At 44.4% G+C, this 4,126-nt stretch overlaps 1 protein-coding gene across 2 annotated transcripts in view; it reads right to left on the bottom strand.

Annotated features, from left to right (window-relative positions):
* The window catches only part of DNAJC17 (DnaJ heat shock protein family (Hsp40) member C17), a 17,671-nt gene extending 13,682 nt beyond the window's left edge, over positions 1-3,989 (bottom strand). The window contains exons 1-3 of one of the 2 annotated variants that reach the window (XM_075613428.1): positions 3,725-3,989; positions 988-1,057; positions 467-525 (exon numbers count right to left, since the gene is read on the bottom strand). In XM_075613428.1, the coding sequence (XP_075469543.1) occupies positions 467-525; positions 988-1,057; positions 3,725-3,802 (207 nt within the window). In that variant the 5' untranslated portion in view covers positions 3,803-3,989. The remainder of the gene's footprint in view (positions 1-466; positions 526-987; positions 1,058-3,724) is intronic. The other variant, XM_075613427.1, reaches the window with a different exon arrangement.
* Between the last annotated feature and the right edge of the window lie 137 nt (positions 3,990-4,126).

Here is a 4,126-nt window from a genome sequence, read left to right on the forward strand (position 1 = left end):
GCGCCCCCCCAGACAAATCTCCGCTCCCAGTTTGCACACCCCTGATCTACCACAGCAGTGCGAAAACTGGCCCAGCGGTCTTCCCCAAGGCATGCCTGATCGCGTGAGGCCTTGGTACTCCTACCTTGGCTCAGAAGACGCATTGCTGTGGCGACGCGGTGTCAAATGACAGCGGGGTCATGTGATGTCACATGACCCCTAGCGACGCTCTAGGAAGGCAAGGAGGTGGCACGCGAGCACAAAAGGAGCGGTGGCAGGCGGCCGCAGCGGCAAAACTTTGCGCACATCTGCTCTAGTACAGGGGGCTCAACTCCAGTCATCAACTGGTCAAGTTTTCAGGATGCCCCTGCTTCAGCCCAGATGGTTCAATCAGTGGCTCAGCCACTCTTATTAGCCAGTAGTCGCAGAGTAAATCGTCCACTTTACACCAGAAGACGCTCAGTGGGCTATAACCAAGAGATCTTACCCTCGCTGCTCCATCAGTAAGGACTTCCAAGGCCTGGGAAAGCTGATGGAAGCGGTCAGCTAGAGAGGAGACACAGCATTAGCAGAAGAGGCATCATGTTTAACCCATTCACTACCCGAGAGGACATTGCATTACTACAAGAGGTATCGCGTTTAACCCATTCACTACCAGGGGGGGGGTCAGCAAAGCAACAAGCCTGACAACAGTCACCTCTAACTAATATTTCTCTAACTAATATACACACACCATATTTATATAGTATATATTTTGATATACACAAACATCAATTGTAATAATATATTGTGAACACAGATGTACAGAACTAGTTTATATATCTAAACACCTTGTCACAACACACACACACACACACACACACACACACGCAATATTTCTACTCTTCATTATAACTCCTCCATTCCCTAATGAATGTCTGCTCTTACTCTCCACATTATATATATCCCTCTGTGTATGAGAGAGAGAGCTATAATCGCGATATAAATATGATCAGTGTTTGGTCTCACCTGCTTGTGGGTTGTCCGGGTTCTTGTCCGGGTGGCAGGTCAGGGCCTTCTGTCTGTACCCTTTCTTAATCTGTAAAGAACGGGACACGTTAATCAAGGAAGATATATAGTTATCGATATATACACCCAATGTATATATTTAAAAAAAGGGTGTGTGTGCCGGGGCACGTGCATTGTCTTTTGTCACATAAATTGTATTTGTGAAGGTGATGTTTTAAATTCAATTAAAGAGATTTGAGAGTATAATTTATTTTTGTGTCTAAAATGTCCATACTATATCACTTGGAATACATGATATAATGGACTTATGACTAAAGTAAGAGATATATTTTGGATTGTACAGTATCTAAATGCCGTTACTCTTAAGTCTTTCATCCAATGTAAATGTTAAAAATAAAAACACAGTTTCCGTGACAAAACGCAAAGAAGTTTGACTTAGGCCAAGTCCATGCTGCCGCAGACTGCGGGGCGCGCCCGCACAATCACATTGCTTTACGGCATTGATCGCGCGACAGCAGGAGGGGACACGCTATGCACAAGGAATCCGTTGAAACCGATTTCTCGGCGAGACGGGCAGGTCACGTGAGCAGTTCGCCCAATGGGGGCGAACAAGCTCCGTGACGTCACTGACACACCCCCCGACAGCATGTCCAACATGTTCGAAAAACGCAACCGCGTAACGCGGGTGACACACGGACTCGCACGCCTCCGCACGGGCGAAAGCTGTATGGACTTAGCCTTACAATGCGCATGCTCGGCTCACACCCTGCTTTATTTTTTTTTATAATCATTACAGTTACTATATTACAGGCATACCCCACATTAACGTACACTATGGGACCGCAGCATGTGTGTAAAGCGAAAATGTACTTAAGTGGGAAAAAAGGGAGTGCTTCACTTATTGATGCATGTACTGTACTGCAATCGTCATATACGTGCATAACTGATGTAAATAACGCATTTGTAACAGGCTCTATAGTCTCCCCGCTTGCGCACAGCTTTGGTGCAGGTAGGGAGTTCAACTTTGCTGTTCAGGACGTGCTGACAGGCTCATGCGTGAGCTGCCGTTTGACTATAGGGTGATATGTACTTACTCACGAGTGTACTTAAAGTGAGTGTCCTTAAAGCGGGGTATGTCTGTATATAAATATACTGTATGTACAATGCATGTGTTACATGTTTAAACAACTTGCATGCTTTCCACTTGTTTTTTTTTTTTCATGATAAATGATAATATTCGACATTTTTTGCTATTTTCACATCTATATTTATTCTGTGTGTGTGAGCACACAGACCACAGGGTGTATGTGTGTATGTGTTATCCGCCTCTGCGCCAGCGCAGGTGTACATGGTTGCCTCAGTACATGCGCTGGGACAAAGACGTCACTTCCGTTACACGCTTCCGTCACCATGAATCAGACCTGTCCAAGGAAAAAATGTTGTAGGTGCCCCTAAAGAAGTTCCACTTAAAACACACACACACACACAATGTATAGGTATCGGTACCGTGTTAGCCGAGCTTTAATAATCAAAAATGAATAGACGATATCGTTCTGTGGTTAACGAAATGCTTTTATTTGTGCGAGCTTTCAAGATACACTGATCTCTTCTTCCGGCGGTGTTACAATGAATAAAGCAGCAAGGTTAAACTTACAAACAGTGCATACTGTATACTGTAGGAATGTTATCTGTGACTGAAACCTAACACCCCCCCTATATACCAATAGGGACCACATAGTATCTACAGACATTTTTAGTAATGCTATAGCCTCTTACATTTCCTCACTCACCCACACCATTGATATACACTCCCACTCCACACACACACCTTTTGTAAAGCGCTGTATACACTGTGGGCTCTTTACCAATTTATATTTACGCACACACACACACACACATCACCAACATTCAGGGACTATTTAACACCTCAAGTCATAAATCATATACTACAAGGGGGGTGGGGGGGTGCTAGGTTTAGGTCACAGATAACATTCCTACAGTATATGCACTGTTTGTAAGGGCTGTTATATACTGTGTGCGGCCGTGCGCGCATCTGTGCGAAGCACACGTTTTGTGTGTATACTGTGCGCGAGTGAGGTACTGTATGTGTATGTGTATATATGCATGTGGAATTTATTATTAGTATTTTTTTTTAAACACATTGGTAAAAATAAAATATTTATTAACATTGTGCAGACACACACACATACATACATACCAGCGCCAGTAGCGGCGCAAAATCATTCTATTCCCTGTCTTCCCCGCTGTTGGCCGGATGCACGCTCACTGCCGCGCGCGGCCCTTGTATAGAAGGGCTGACTAACCTCAGCCAATTATAAGTGCCGCGTGCGGCGTAGCACACACGGCCGCTATATAACAGCACTAAGTTTAACATTGCTGTACAGTACAGCAATAATTGTAACATCGCTGGAAGAGGAGATCAGTGTATCTCGAAAGCTCGCACAAATAAAAGCATTTCGTTAGCCACAGAACGGTATCATCCATTCATTTTTTATATATATATATATATATATATATATATATATATATATATATATATATATATATATACATACACATATATACATACATATATACATACATATATATACACACAGTCAGTCACACACTGTTCAATGACATCACGTGATATAAATATTCCTTATTACAAATGATGTATCGTTCTCAAACAATTGTTATTGTTTATTATTATTATTCGTCTCTCTCCACCACTCACGTCCTTCACAGCAGCATCTGCCCTGACACCCAGCAGGGCATACAGGTCCATCTGCAGCAGGTCCTTGGAGGCCGCCATCTTTGCTGCGGCCCCGCTCTGTGAGCGCTTCTTCCTATCACTTTTACTTTTTCTCTCGTGAACCAGCAGACCCTACAAACCCCTCCCTCACAGCGGCTCCCGGCAACCAGCTGCGGGATTTGTAGTTCCGCGAAATCCTCAACGAGTCTGCGCCTCAAAAGGAACTACCACTCCCAGCATGCAGCGCGAAGACTCGCGTAGACTGCGTGAGGGGCGCGTTGCATGCCGGCAAACGTAGTTTCTTGTTTCTCTGGAACGTGTTCGAGAAGACTTTACTCACTGCCAGCAAGGGACCACAACTCCCAGGCTGCTTTGCGACACCGG

This window comes from Ascaphus truei, chromosome 9, assembly GCF_040206685.1.
Source record: "Ascaphus truei isolate aAscTru1 chromosome 9, aAscTru1.hap1, whole genome shotgun sequence".
Lineage (NCBI taxonomy): Eukaryota > Metazoa > Chordata > Amphibia > Anura > Ascaphidae > Ascaphus > Ascaphus truei.